The 14,974-nt window shown below is 40.6% G+C and overlaps 2 protein-coding genes across 2 annotated transcripts in view; one reads left to right on the top strand and one right to left on the bottom strand.

Annotated features, from left to right (window-relative positions):
* Positions 1-14,974, bottom strand: part of clcn2a (chloride channel, voltage-sensitive 2a) — a gene marked incomplete at both ends in the record, with an annotated part of 47,102 nt that overhangs the window by 22,730 nt on the left and 9,398 nt on the right. The window contains one exon of the mRNA XM_079243410.1: positions 1,789-1,957. Within this exon, the coding sequence (XP_079099536.1) occupies positions 1,789-1,957 (169 nt within the window). The remainder of the gene's footprint in view (positions 1-1,788; positions 1,958-14,974) is intronic.
* LOC306758058 (zona pellucida sperm-binding protein 4-like) lies at positions 2,337-5,072 on the top strand (the record flags this gene model as incomplete). The annotated part of the gene is made up of 9 exons (XM_079243274.1): positions 2,337-2,378; positions 2,508-2,709; positions 2,959-3,146; positions 3,230-3,327; positions 3,841-3,998; positions 4,061-4,253; positions 4,334-4,481; positions 4,549-4,624; positions 4,969-5,072. The coding sequence occupies 9 exons, from the start codon at positions 2,337-2,339 to the stop codon at positions 5,070-5,072; spliced, it is 1,209 nt and encodes a 402-aa protein (XP_079099400.1).

The following is a 14,974-nucleotide window of genomic DNA, read 5'->3' as shown; positions in this document are numbered from 1 at the left end:
TCTTTTTCAAAGGCTTCAGTCACTGTTCTGAAGCAAGGCACTTGCAGTACTTGAAGTCCATCATTTAGAGACGCTGATCCCACACACATACATGAAAGGAAAACACAGAAACTCCCACTTCCACCAAATCTGAAGGAAGCCTCCCTCTGTACATATTATCTAAGAAGAGAAATGCTGGCCAGCCTGAGCATCTCTAAAAATACCAGCACCTTTTGATCTACAAGCTCACACTGCAGACTGGGAGCGCACAAATCTCCGACTGCTGATCCGAGAGTGATCGTTCTAAATGGCTCCCATTACAGAAAGTAAGTAAGGCTGAGCTGATATAGTGTAGCTTTCATCTGCGAAGCAATCTATTACACTTTAATCTGACCACAGTAGTCACAAGGGCAAAAAGACAGGGACTGATCTTAGAAAGCAGTCAACCTGGTTCACATGTGAAAATAAACACTTGATTTATCTTTCTTCTGACTATTAACTGAAGTATTATGTTACCGTCTCATTGGTATAAACATACCGAATTTAAACATCTTAATAAAGGGTGTCAAAAGTCGGTCCTTGAGGGCCACAAGGACAAAATGACACACCTAAATTAAACTTCCAAGGTAAAATAACTTTAAAAAATGTATGGGATTTGGTTTAGCTACCACTCCTTCTACCTCCATGTGTATCTTTTATATATTAAAAATGAAGAAAAAGTTGTTTCATGACTATTTTATAAAATGAGAGAACTGTGTTCCTCACTGGGGTTATTTTTGTGCCCAGCAGCATATTTTGCTGTGACTTAAAGGTGTAGTCATAATAATGGCAGTTTTTTTTCTTTTTCTCCTCTGGTGACGCGTTAACATCCTGGGCATATTCTGAATTTATGTGTTTGTGCTTATATTTTACAAAAATTTCAGCAAAATCTTGCCTAAATTATGAGTTTTGCAGACCAATCATCTGTTATTAACTGATCAATGATTGTTTGCCTTGCAATCCATCATTCATGCATCAACAAATTTTTCTTTCTCAGGCAGCAAACTGGAGATTTATTTATTCAAGCTCTTTACCAAATCAATATGAGGCAGGTGAGAGGGATACCATTTATGCCGTTGGCAGCATTGAAAAATTAAAACTCCAACATGTTTTTCCAGACAAAATATCTTGGTTGTGGAAGACACAAACACACTTACGCAGTGTGTCACTCCATTATTGTTGGATACATCAGTCTGAAGTGAAACTCTCTTGCCACTCCCTTATCTGCAGCTATCTGAGATGACTGGACATAAAATAAACTGACAGTTCAGATCGGAGTTCAACTCACACAAGCAAAAATACACACAAAGCAAATATCTTCAAGCACAAGCACACATACGGACATACACACAGCGGGTCATTAGCAGCCAGCAGAGGGGGTCTTTTCTAACACTGAGACAGCCTTTGTTGGCTGGAGGTCATTCCTCAGATCAGTCACATTTAATCTTGTTCACATCCTTTCCTGCTCCCTTGTGTCAGGTAGCTGCTCTGCTGTACTTTAATAAGTCAGTGTTTTCACACAACTTGAATGTCTACTGGAGCGCTGCAATCTGCTGCAAAATGCTGCTTCAGGGCTTCACACACACACACACACACACACACACACACACACACACACACACACACACACACACACACACACACACACACTCGCACCAGTGCAGGGGACTGACCTTCAGGACAAGTCTGAGCACTACATTGCTTGCACATTTTGTCCCTGGAAGCACACTCTAAAAAAGGTTTAGAGCTTCTCAAGGGGTCATCACTTACACTGGCACTTTGCGCAGGGATCTTTCTCGTACTCCAGCAGATCTGCAGCCCGACTTCGAACACTGGCGTTCCTCCGCAGTCCACCCCCATTCCGTACCCCTCCATCTCGTAGGCGGGCAGCCTCCTCCTTGGCATAGACACCCAACTCCTGGGTGTACCGCCCATACATCTGTTCATACCGAAGATGGGAAAAAAACCAAAGTTTTTATTCAGGTAATAGAGGTGGGAGGACGTGTGATTCAGCAGGTTTCCACTTACAAATGACTGTGTGGTCACAGTAAGGTATTTGTCTTATGTAAACACTCTGGGAATTAAACTCAGTCAGGCTCAGACTATACAGAATCAAGTGTCAGAAATTTCACACAATACTCCACAGATTTTTCTAGATCATCTTGAGTCTTTATAAGAAAAAAACAATTAATCAACTGAGGTTTGACTCAGCAGTTGTGTGGTGACTTCTTTTCAGACTGATGAGCAGATAATAAGCTCCACCTGTCAGAGCCCTGCTGATTAGCTCTGCAAGGCTGTCACACATTTGAGTCGTAACAATGAGAGGCGGCGTTCATGGCAAACTGTTCACAGTCACTCAAGTATAAAAGCTGTGCCCTGCACAAGGCATGTTATGTCTGCAGTTTTGGCCTGAGAGATTTACAAACACCAAAATGGAGCTTTATAAGTATCTGTTTGGTGTGGTTTTGATTTGTGGTGTTTTGGCCCAGGATAACTGGGTGCAGTCTCTGCAGAAACACCAGCCTTCTCCTCCTCTTCAGCAACAGCTGAATGTCCTTTCAGTTTCTCCTGACAAATGTGATGTGGAGGAGAGTGAGAAGATCCAGTGCGGGACTCCAGATATCTCTTCTGAGCAGTGTGAGGACATCAACTGCTGCTTTGACGGGTACCAGTGCTACTATGGGAAAGCAGGTATGTAAGATGAGGTGTGGTTTTTTTTTTTTTTTTTTTGTTTTTTTAAAAGGCAAAATGTTGCTCTAATTTCCAAGGGTAAAGTGACAAAGGTCGCTCCTAGGTTTGAACATGAAACTTGTGTTTAAGCTAGCATTCCAATGACCCTTCATGTCACTGAAGTGATGTGTCACAGAAATACCTTCTAGATTACTTGGTGCTATAACTCCTGTTACTAGCGGCATTGTAACAGTCTGTCTACTCTGTCAGTAACTGTGCAGTGTACCAAAGATGGCCAGTTTATTATTGTTGTGGCTAGAGATGCTACTCTGCCACCCATCGACATGAATTCAATCAGCCTAATAGATGGAAATGATGCCGTCTGTGGCCCAGTTGATGGTACGTCATCCTTCACCATCTTTCAGTTTCCCGTCACAGCCTGTGGTACTACATTGAAGGTGGGTGGCTCTTGATGTATATCTAGCTGTCTTTTGACTGAAGTCCTACTTCCAGTGGATGTTTAACTTATGCTCCCCTACAGGGTGACGAAGGATATGTGGTTTATGAAAACCACATGTCTTCGTCCTATGAAGTGGGACTTGGACCCAGAGGATCAATTACCAGGGACAGCCATTTTGAGTGAGTCTGGTAAACTGGGGGCTTTTTTTTTTTTTTTTTTTTTTTTCCTTGACCCCCTGAAACCATGAAGTATCTCACTACAACTGCTATGCAAACAGTTCATACTTTCAATGAACATGTCCTGTCAGTCATGATTTTTATCTCTGCACACTTTGAACTCCAGTTGTACTTGAGGTCATAAGCTGAAACACTTGACATTCTACACCAACTCAACTGGGCTGCATGTGGCCAGCTGTAGAGGGGTATGAAAGTTACTGAAACTGTCAAATGTGTCCACCTATGCCATTAGTGTGGCCTCTTGAGATGCCCTACTTGATCATCACAATCTACTGATAAGTGACTGCCAGCTGTAACTGGTTTTAAGATGTTGCTGAAATGGCACTGATCTTTTGAATTTGAAAACTGGCTAAAGGTCTTGGTGGCATGTGCAAGGTGTCTCCACTTGTATAATCTGCTGTTTGAGCAGGTGCTACAACTGAATGCATCCTTAAACTGTTTCTAATCTTCCAATAGATTATTGTTCCAGTGCAAGTACTCAAGCTCAGCTACTGAGGCTCTTGTCTTGGAGGTGAATCCTATTCCTCCCCCTGCATCAGTTGCTGCCGCAGGGCCTTTAAGAGTGGAGCTGCGACTCGGCAATGGACAATGCCAAGCAAAAGGATGTGTTGAAGGTGAGACACTAACAAAATTATGCCTCTCATAATCTTCTGTAACTTATGGACTGTCATTGCAGAGGAGGTGGCATACAGCTCATTCTACACACCATCCGACTACCCAATAACAAAGGCATTGAGGGAACCAGTTTATGTTGAGGTGCATCTCCTGGCGCGGTCTGACCCCAACATTGTCCTGACTCTGGAACACTGCTGGGCTACTGCAACCCCAAATCCTCAAAGTCTCCCACAGTGGGACCTTCTGGTTAATGGGTATATAAATGGACAATATGATCACTGGAAACTTTATATTAGTCTTACTGATTCTAATGTTGGCTTGTCCTTGGCTTTAGGTGTCCCTACTATGATGACAGATATATTACCACAATTGTTCCTGTGGACAGCTCTTCTGGCCTGGAGTACCCAAACCACTACAAACGTTTCATCAGCAAGATGTTTACATTTGTGGCTCCAGATAGTCTCTCTCCTCAACAAGAAACTGTATGCTTCAAACTCCTAAACGATCTTTAAAACAATCATACAACAAATGTAACTATTTTTGTTTCAGGTATACATTCACTGTGCCACTGCTGTATGTTATCCAAGCAGCATTGACTCCTGTGAGCAACACTGCCATCGCCAGCGTGAGTATTGACTGTTTGGCTGGCACTGACATGTCTGCTCTGGAATAATTGTTGCAGGATACTATGTATTCCTGATGCTTAACATTGGTGTCTAAATTCAGGATTTGCTTGTATCAAAGGCAAATTCTAGTAGCTCAGTTAAAACATCACTTTGTGCACTTTAAATTCCACCAGTTTACATCACTTGTGATTGGTTTACAACACATCAACCCTACATCTGTTTAGTTTGAAGTTGCAAGTGTTTACAATATGCTGATTACATTAAGGCAATGGATGGCGCATTAGCTTTGCATTATAGTGGAAGCACAACAGGTTGCCAGATTTGTGGTAAACTCTTCTTGCAGGAAGAGCTGCAAAGGTTTCTTCAAGCCAGAAGTCTCTAGTCTCCAGTGGTGAAGTGATCCTGACAGAAGATACCACAGCTTCTCAAGAAATGAAGTCTGTCTGAATTTTAATAAAGCCTTAAATGTTTCCCAACTGGTTTGTCTGAATTTGAGGCATCTGAAGACAGTGATTTGATAAATGACAACTAGAAAGACTTGCAGCTTGTTCATAAGGGGGGGGGGGGGGGGGCTGACCCAGTTTGCTCCAGAGCTGTAGCGGGTGAGGGGCAAGCATGAATCTGCCATTGGATTGCTTGTAGGAAGTGGTTCCTCCTGATTTCAATCAACTAAACTTAAATCCCTCAGATTTACTGTAAATCTGAACAAATGTTTGGGCCAAATTTAAGTTTTGTAAGCTTCTCCAAGCTCTCCTCCCTCCTGCAGTACATGAGCCACGCCCTGCATATAAATGGCATATTAGGATGAAACTCTGAAGGAAGGATATCCCCAGCTGTTTCTCTCCTGAACTGAGAATTGGGGGGGGGGGAAGCTGCAGCCTAGAACAGCACTTGGCAACCGCATACCTCCACCATGGCCTTTAAAACAAACCTGGATCCAAACTGATTTGGCTCAAATTTCCAAAAACAAGTGAGTTATCTTTAACGTATCTTGTAAAAAGCACCTTTGCAGCAGTAAAGCCTTGCTCCATGCAAGGGGCAAAAACCTGAAGGAGACAAGGTACCACTTCACAATCATGGTAACTCCCCACCATCGCCTACCCCAGCTTTGACAATTCAAATTCTGAAGTAGTTGCTACAACTGGTAATGTGACCTTTTGGCCCAGATGTTAACATCAGAACTATAAGACTTGGCTGTATCAGCAAATGTTGTTTGTGTTTTTTTTTTTGTTTTTTTTTGCCCCCCCCCCCCCCCCCCCCCCCCCGCTACACTTGTCCAAGTTAAGGGACAATTTCAGAAGTGCACCTTTATGCCCAAGATTCTACTGCTTAAACATGGTGCTGTCTGTATGCTTGTGTATCCATCAAAAAGCTAACCAGATTGGCTGCTTTGTGCCATTCAAGACTATCTAGCAACAACTTGCAGCATATCCTCCCACTGCTGTGCACCACCTCCCTCTCTTTTTTTTTTCCCCCCCCATATCTCATTGAGATGGGCATCACGACTCCTGCAGACTCTCTTTCTGCTTGTATGAACATGGAGGTGCAGAGGGAAAGCAGAGCAGCTGTATAGGAGCAAAGAGGACTTTGCTGTCAGAATGCTCATCTCCCTCCACTTTAACCACTGCCCTGCTGGAAAGATTTAAAGCCAGATGCAGCTATGCACATCTGAAGGCAGCCTCATCTACAGGCTACACAACAAAACAGTCAGGAATCTGCAGTTTGAAATGACAAGCACCAACAGCAGTTGCTGTGTGGTCGTGCCTAACCATATTTCAAACCGGTTTTGCAACAACTTTAAGCAGGTTAAAAATTAGTGAATACAGAGTAGACAGTTTGCATTTGCAGCATTATAAACATTTGGGGGCGGATGCAAATGAGCCACAAAGTAAAAATAATTGGGCAAAATGAGGCCATGAACTTATGACAAAAAACACAACCCTGACCACAGTGAGCAGCCAAATTTCTAAACCCTAAAATTGACAGTGCAGTAATTAAGCATTGAATGTGTCATCAGTGCTCATATGGCTGTTGTCAGTTATCGTTCACAAAGTGCCTCATATCTGCACCTTTCAGATCACTGATATCAAAGTGACATATTACACATAAGGCAGTAGTAACAAAAACGAATGCAAATGTGGAGCTTATGAAAACATGAAATAAAAATTAAGCAAATTAAACAACCATTGCAACCATTTCTCCAATGCTGAATTCTTCTTATCCATCAAAAATGCTTACAGGCAACATAAGTTAGATGTTGAAGAATCATCTGTGACATTTCATATAAGAATTATATTTATATATAAATATTTAACATAAATTATATATAAATTTCTTATTTCATATATTTTCTTGTTCATTGTTTTTTATTTTTTTGTTACTTTTTCTTTAACCTTTATTGTGGTTCTTTTTCCTAAAAAAAAAAAAGCCTGTACTTGTGTACAAAATTTATTCAGCACAAAATTTATTCAGCACAAGACATGATGAATGGTGGCCAAGTTTTCATTATGGTTATCTTTAAAAACTCAGCCTACCACAAATCAAATAACTTTTCATTCCAATACTTTTACATCAACTCTAATTTTATTGTTTAACCTTTGTTCCCTCTAATACTCATTTGTGCACCTGCTATTTAACAGTAAACTGTTTATGCAATTTATATTATCTGCCATGTAGACTCAAAGCATGTCAGAAGATAAAAAGACCAAATAAATCTAAATAAGACTCAAATTTCAGAGCTGAGATCAATAATTGCTACATTAATGGCAGACATAATATTAACTGTGATGAAATGAAATGACATTTAAAACAAGTAACGAAACGCTTTTGATTTCTTACGACAAAATACCATTTGTCAGTTGTGAAAGTGAAACATTTGGTTTTAGATTTGTTTTTATTACCAGGATGTTCAAAGTGCAAAGAAAACATCTAGAGGTTGATACATTGGAATACGTTGTTTTCACATAATTAAATAAATAAATAAAATAAGGTAAAAACCCAATGTATAATCTTACAGACACACCATACAAGGAATATTCTTTCTCATCAAATGAGAAAACAGGAAAGAAGATATTTAAATAAAATAAAAACTAAAACAAAAAAAACAGTAAAAAAAATGTTGAAATCCTTAATTTTTCCCTCCCCCTATCCTCCTCCCTTGTACTGCTCTCAATTTTGTTTCATTTCTATGAATACACACTTTTGCATACATTTTTATGTATTTGAGTAAATGGTCACTGTGATTAGGCCCATATATATTCACCAGTGTGTGTGTTGTCCACGCAGACGTTGATATAATCTGTCACACACTAAGTGATGGCATTGATCTCTTCTCCATATGGTTCATACCTGTGGCCTCTCAGAGCATCTTCAGCTTCGTTAGACCAGGTTTTAACAGTCTGCGTGATGACAGGTTGCTGCTGAACAATGGGCTTGTATATAAACCACTACCAGAATAACACAGGTAAACTCCAGGTCAATAAAATGGATGAAAACTGACAGCTAACAGTTCAATGTCCCTTCTGTAGATCTCTTTTACAGTGACATGCTATCAACAGAGGGTAAAAAGCACTGAAATTCCACCTTATTTTAGCTTTCCACTGTTTGTGTCATTGCAATATGCTTGCGATGTCTTGAAGCTTTGCACCAGTACACTAGAGTTTAGGATGTGTTTATGCAGCCATGATTTGGTGAAGCACATAATTCTCCCCTCCCATTTTTTCATTTTGGAGACTTTATTAGGAACTCAAGCTTGTCCACTTTGTTGGCTGTCAATCTCACATTACCCATCAAAAAAGTTGGAAGGAAGTTTGGATCTCCATTTTTCTCTCTGCTTTGCTCCTGCCCTGCATCTTCTTTGTTACCTTTTCAACTTGTTTGGGATTTGTAGAATTATTTCACTGATTATCTTTATTTTGAATAGTTTATTTAGTTTATTCCATCAGTAAAATAACCCTTTCATACCTTAGAGTCCAAATTACAAGGAGAATTTCCTGGAGCATCAAAATAAAAAAATTTAGAAAATAAATTTTACAGTGATTGTATCTTAAAAAACCCCCCCCAAAAAATTCAGACTTTCTATGGTTTGCTGTCAACATGCAGCGAATTCTGAAGTGGAATGGAGGTCTGGCGTGTGTTGAATTTATGCTCTCTTTCGTACGTAAATGAGGATGTCTAGTTGAAACGCTGTCACACTCATACTTCCACGCGTCTTTTATGTTGCCATAGTTATTAAGTCAGTTCATCCACTAGTGGGAGTGCAGAGTTCACCTCTGCGTTTTGTCAGGTTGTTGTTATGCACAGCTATAAAGTTGTTTACAACCTCCCAAAAATAGCAGAAGGGGTTTTAAAAAACAAATTATATGTGCTTAACCATCTGTAAGGTGGTAGAAACTGTCCATCTGTTTTATGTATCCATCTTCTGCATCAAGCATAAATGGGTCCACAAATAACATCATAATATACAGCAACTGTTTGGTTTCTCAAGGCATGCCAAGGCAGTATGGAGGGCAGTTTTTTTTTGCAGCCTCTGTAAAAAGCTTTTCCCGGTAGGCAAACTGATGTTTATCCAGATCAGAAAGAACAATGGATTTAATGTGAGACAATACCTGTTTTTCAAAGTATGAATATGGGCCTTAGTGTCACTGGGCAGTAGTTATTCATGCATTCCACAGACTTCAGATATGTTGGGACAGCAGACCAAGAGGTTTAACAGCCTGGTGAACATCCCTGCCAGCTGGTCGATACATGCCTTCAGCATGAACTGATACTCCACAGGCCTTCACCTTCAGTAGTGTTGTCCTCACCTGGTGGTGCTGTAGGATCACTGCTGACTCAGTGGGAATGGAGCAATCCCTCTTCCCTGGTGTCAAGCAGGTTGGTATCCTGAGATGATGTCTGTGGCATGGCTTTATAATCACTCAATGCCTTCATTCCCTGTTTATCGCAAAGGGAAACCTGTTTTCTTGCTGTGCATATGACAATAAAGTTGAATTTGGATGTCACTTCAACAAAAACAGACAGTGCGGCTGTGGTATCTTTTCCTAAATGAAATGACCCACATCAATGAGCATCTACAGACTGTGAATATGAACAGTAGCATCATATAGCAATACACTGTAGGATGTGTTAGACACTGCTATTTTGTAAATGACCTTCCTTTTATCATAAAAACCCTGAGAAAAAAAAATAGAAACTATATTTCACATGAACAGTGAGTTCCAACTTTCGTTTTAAGTTTTATGTGTTGACAAACAAGTTTTCATGCACCCACACACTACAGTATACAGTAAGCACACTCAAATCCACCACCAGCATCAGCAAACTCCCACTAGGAGTACAAACGGGTTCTGTTAGTGTTTCTTACACAGGACCTGTGAAAGCAATGACTGGCCATCTGGAGCACGGCCTCCTGGGGAAGCAGCAGGTGGGACCCAGTGGGTTAAATGAGCTATTATCTGTAACCAGTTTACCTCCCATATGACCAGCTTCTGTATGTGCATCTGTCAGTTTACTTCTCGCAACACAGGTATCTATTTTAGTTCAGCCCTGATTTTTTAACAGATTTTTTTTTTTTTTATGTCAGAGGCAAAGAAACTGTTTGCAAGCACATCTACTAAAAACTGAGATAATTTCTACAGGAAAGTGAGGAGAACTGTGCAAATCTGAAGAAGTACAAGCAAGCACCAGTTATAGCATTATTGAGGAGGCGGGTCATAGACATGTTAATCCAAAAATCTATGTAATGTCATAATGTTTACTTTTTGCACACATCTTTCTCCTCAAATGAGTGGCAATTGGTCATTTAGTGACACTGAAAGTGCTGCTTCTGGTGGAAATCACAGTGCATCCATCCATCCATAATGATAACATCCCTGAAAAAACACATGAGAGATGACAACTGTGGGGCTTACCTAACCGAGGTTGGGGAGGAAGAATTAGAATATATAGGAGAGTTTCTGAATATGGTTGAGGCAACTAGGGGGTAAAACATAATGTCCAACAGCCCACCCATTTATGCCAACACTATATACCCAAAGCTAATATATATCTGTTTTCATTACCAGAATACAAGACACATCTTATTCACAATCTTTGACCATGAAAATGTATCCTTAGACACCAAGATTTTTTTTTTCTACAATGATTTTGGGAATTATCTCTTGAGTTAGAAGCTGGAACGGCTAGCCTCAAAACGTAGTCACTTGTTTCTTATTCCATTTTGGACATTTCCTGATTTTTTTTTTTTTTTTAATCAAAATCCATTCGTAAATTTTTAGTTTTATCAGAGAGACAGACAGGCGGGCAGGCAAACCAAAAATGCTGAGTATTATACCACCATCATAAACTCTGGCTCATATTCAAATTGTTTTCCTCATTAACAATATGTGTTAAAAAAAAAAAACTAAATACTTAAAGAAGGGGTTTATATACTAATGAGCTATAACCTTATAACCACCTGCCAAATAATCACGAGATCCCCTGTTCTTTTACTTCACCAAAACAATTATGACCCATAAAATTCTAACAGTGTTAGACCTCTGGTATCTCATACCAGGCTGTGAGTAGCAGATTTGTAAGTTTCAAGCATAGACTGTATATAAAGAGATGGACGTAGCCTCCGTGACGCCACGGAGCTGAATTGAAGCTCGGTGGGCGGTTCCTACCATCGCCATCTTGGCAGAGGCATGCGCGTTGTCTCACCCGGAAAATACATATATGGGCAAAGAGGTAGTGCTGAGAGGGGGGCTGTGAGCGTCATGGTGGATGATTGACATCGACCTAACTCCGAACTTTCTGTAGCTAAGAGCTAACCGAGCTAACCTGGAGATAACAGGAGCTAACCAGTTAACATGGGTAAGCGGGCTAACACTAAGTCACGTTGTTAACTACTGCTAAAAACCGCGGCTGTTCTACGTTCTTCTGACTTGAAGTAGGAGACCGGGTACCTGTCAATCAAAAGGACACGCCCCTAAATATGCCGAACGTCAAGATTAAATTACTTTTATATGGGCGAGTTTGAAAAAAATTCACTCCCCCCACAGTTGTCATGAAGGTAATCCTGACCTATTAAACCTAAAATGGATTTCTGAACCAGGCTGTAAACATGTTTATTTCTGCTGTGAAGTTGGTCTTTTTAACATGGGAGTGTATGGGGATTTGGTCTGTTTTGGAGCCAGCCCCTAGTGGATGAAGGGGGAACTGCAGTTTTATACACCTCCGCATAGGCTTCACTTTTAACCGCCGGAGGCTCCGTCCATCTTTCATATACGGTCTATGGTTTCAAGATGGTTCATCCATCAGTCAGGCTTGTTTTTCTAGCACATGCTGGATTTAATTGAGATCTGGAGAATTCAGAGGTAAAATTAACACCTCAAACTCATCAAAGTGTTACATAAATCATCCCAAGCAGCTGCATCCCCATATGCTATACACAGTAATTCACTGAGTTATGATACCTTCATGTCACAGCCAGCACTAACCTCTACAGCCATTTAAGTTACAGTAGATCTTCTTTGGAAGCTAACTGAGCCCCCAGAAGAGCTGTAATTGTGGAGATGCTATGATGCAGCTGTCCAGTTACCACTATTTGGCCTTCGTCAAAGACACTCAAGTCCCTACACTTGCCCACTTCTACCCATTTTCATCACATCAATTTCAAGGACAGAATTTTCACTTGCTGTCTAATATATCCAACCCACTGCCAGGTACCACTGCAACATGATGATCAAGGTTTTTATTTTATTCCAGCTATCAATGGTCATAATGTTATTGTTGACTGGTGTACATCTGTTCCAAGACCAAACACATGACCTATATATACAGGTTCTGACCTATGATTAATATGATATCACCTATTTAAACGTGAAATAACAGATTCTATTATTATTTCAGTGCAGAGTATTTCAATATGAAAATAACATTGACTCATTACCAGCTTTCACAGCTATACCGCACAGTCCACTGCTCCACATATCAATTAAACATGTTCAAACAGGTCCAACATTACCATTCATTTGAATTGATTTTTCTGCCTCCCTGAATGCAAATCCAATATTCACTCTTTTAGCACTGCTTTTGTTTCTTTTTCCTGCTGAGAAAATGATGTCGCTCTTTAGCTGCTTGATGCGCCACAGTGTTTACCAGCTTGTTGCTCACGTTGTTTTTGCTGCTGTTTAGTTAATTCACTGTGATTTTCACTTAATACAGCCCCCTGTTATAAGGCTCCAGATTCAAGTGAGGGTTCTAATTAATTGCAGAGTTTGTAAAATATTTATCTTGATAAATCACTTTTAAAATACATAACAATTTTTGTCCCCAAAAAACTTTTTTTTTTCATAATTTTAAATAGATTTTAGTGGATGACTAATAAACACAATAATAAACACAGACATTATTATTGTGGACTAAAGTTCTTGTGTGTTCTTCTGGACGGGGAGGAGCTTATGTGGTGACTGCTGCTACTCAGGGCTCAAAGTAAACTATACATACTTTCACGCCAGTCACCAAAAGTTTCAAATATCACCTGAAAAAGGTCACTAGACTTTGATGATAGTCTCTTTTTCTCTAAATCAAGTCGCTAGAGGGGTCTAAAAATTCACTAAATATAGTCCTGAAGTTGCTATTTAGTGGTAAGAGACCTTAATTTGGGTAAACTTCAGGGGCCTCATTTATCAAACTGTGCGTAGCAACGCTGACTACAGGTGGCATACGTATGGAAAACAGGAAATGCGGCGCAAAAAAACTTCACAATTTACAAAGCAGTGTGCACGCATGTCCCATGCCTGTTTCGCTGCATAAATCAGGATCAACAGTAAACTTTGCGCACATGAGGGAACATCTTGTCATGTCCACATGTTGGCCATAAAAGGTCAGGTGAACACCTCTGATAAATATTAATCGATCTAGCAAAAGCAAAAAAAGAGGAATTTTCTGGAAAATGAGGTAGAAATTCTAGTCGATAATGTTGTAAAATGTAAAAATATTTTATCTGGTGGATACTGGATGGACATCAGCACCACCAGAAAGGCAGAGGAATGTCAGCAGGTGACAGATGCTGTCAGCGTCTCATCAGCGACCGGATTTATCCCAAAAGTAAAAATAAAATGGTCAGACAATAAAATGTAGGGAGAGAGCGCATCTTCCTCCACAGGAGGAGGATGTTTGCCAGGGAGGAAGGGGGGGCCGCTGCCGTATCTCTGAACAAGTTCAGAGATACGCTGGAACAATATGCGCCAGACGATGTTGAAAGTGGTTTATTCCTTTGTTTCATATTATAAAATGAATGTACATAAATGAGATGTCTCTAACTAGAGTTTATTTACTGGGAACATACTGGTGTTCCTGTGTGACCCAGCTGGGTTACGGCGCTGCCGATGTGGTCGGGGGGCAGGCCAGTGATTCCACCCCTTGTGTCCTAGCAGCGGTGTCCTCGCAGAGGACACAATAATTGCCATCGAGGAGGAGGTGCAGGAGATGGAGAGAAATAAACACCACCATGACAAAAATGACACTAAAGATAAACTTGTGAAGAAATCAGAAATTTTTTACCACTGATGTGTTGCATCACTTCTAGACGCTGCATACAGCAGCAGCGTTTGGTTCCAACGTGAGAGGATGATTGACAACACAATCATTCAGATTGGATGATTGTGCAGGTGAACGCAGGTGAAGCCCTGATGCCATTTAGTACCATGATATGTAGCATCTCCACTATCTTGTACACATTTTACAACTGTACAACAGGTTTCCTCCTGTGCATCGAGGCACCTCCGCCTGCCTCCATCTGCCCGATGGCCACCGCGTGTACACCACAGCGTGTCTGGTTGTGGCGCACACAGTTCTGTTCTGCGCTCTGGGTTGGGAAAGGAGTGAGCAGCCCTGACCTGTCAATCACTTCCCTTTGGAAGGTGCCGGGCTCGACTCCGCTCCAAGCTCCTCCGCAGGCCACTGTGCGCCTTTGCGCATTTGGGTGCATTTTATATCCAACCATCACTTCATGTTTTGTACATCTGCAGGTGGAGGAAACACCCTGATCAGCCTAATGATGGGCGACACGTCATTTTATGCAATTATTAATTTAGACCTTTATTATTATGGCAGCTTCTGTACGCCTTATTAACTGTGCGAAATGGCTTTTATAACATGTAGAACTGCTTAGTTTCAGAACAGATTTTTTATTCTTTTTGCAAATTGTTAATGTAAAAGTTTATATTTGATTTTGAACAAATGTCTCAAATTTCACAGCGTTTCTTTGGTTTTATTTTTATGCCTTTGGTGTCGCCGTTTCCAGTTTCTCCATATTTTGTGCGTACGCCAGGGTCAGAGTTGGCATGGAGGTAGGGACATTT

The sequence above is a fragment of the Telmatherina bonti genome (genome assembly GCF_933228915.1).
Source record: "Telmatherina bonti genome assembly, chromosome: 7".
NCBI lineage: Eukaryota > Metazoa > Chordata > Actinopteri > Atheriniformes > Telmatherinidae > Telmatherina > Telmatherina bonti.
Note: the sequence above shows the minus strand (reverse complement) of the source record. Positions and strands in the feature narration are given on the sequence as shown.